This window comes from Eimeria mitis, genomic scaffold, assembly GCF_000499745.2.
Source record: "Eimeria mitis Houghton genomic scaffold, Emh_scaff1906, whole genome shotgun sequence".
Lineage (NCBI taxonomy): Eukaryota > Apicomplexa > Conoidasida > Eucoccidiorida > Eimeriidae > Eimeria > Eimeria mitis.
Genome location: NW_013570229.1, coordinates 6,437 through 6,860, shown reverse-complemented (window position 1 = coordinate 6,860; position 424 = coordinate 6,437). Strand labels below are relative to the sequence as shown.

Here is a 424-nt window from a genome sequence, read left to right as displayed (position 1 = left end):
TATATATATATATATATATATATATATATACGTGAATATGAATGTACTACGAAGGCAATCAGTAGTTTCCATCTCCGTTTAAAGCACTAAAACAAGCACGTACTGCAGCTGCACATACAGTACATATATGCATATAGACGTGTCTATATATGAGTACGGTGTTTATATACGGCATGTTATGCATGTGTCTTTCTGTTGTGATGTACTTTGAACAGGCAAAAGGCTGATGAATACCGTCGGCAAGCCCTTCTCTCTCTGCGAGAATTTAGGCTCCGCTCAGTCGCTTATTACCTGCCCCGCTGTCTTTACTCATGCCCAGCTCACACCGGAACAACGGCTAGCTATTGGCGTCACGGATGGCTACATTCGTCTTTCTATTGGCCTTGAGAGCCCCAAGGATCTTGTTGAGGCCCTCGACAAAGCT

General features: G+C 43.2%; 1 protein-coding gene across 1 annotated transcript in view; it reads left to right on the top strand.

Annotated features, from left to right (window-relative positions):
• EMH_0045660 (cystathionine beta-lyase, putative) overlaps positions 1-424 on the top strand; it is a gene marked incomplete at both ends in the record, with an annotated part of 2,771 nt that overhangs the window by 2,158 nt on the left and 189 nt on the right. The window contains one exon of the mRNA XM_013496089.1: positions 216-424. Coding sequence (XP_013351543.1) covers positions 216-424 — 209 coding nt within the window. The remainder of the gene's footprint in view (positions 1-215) is intronic.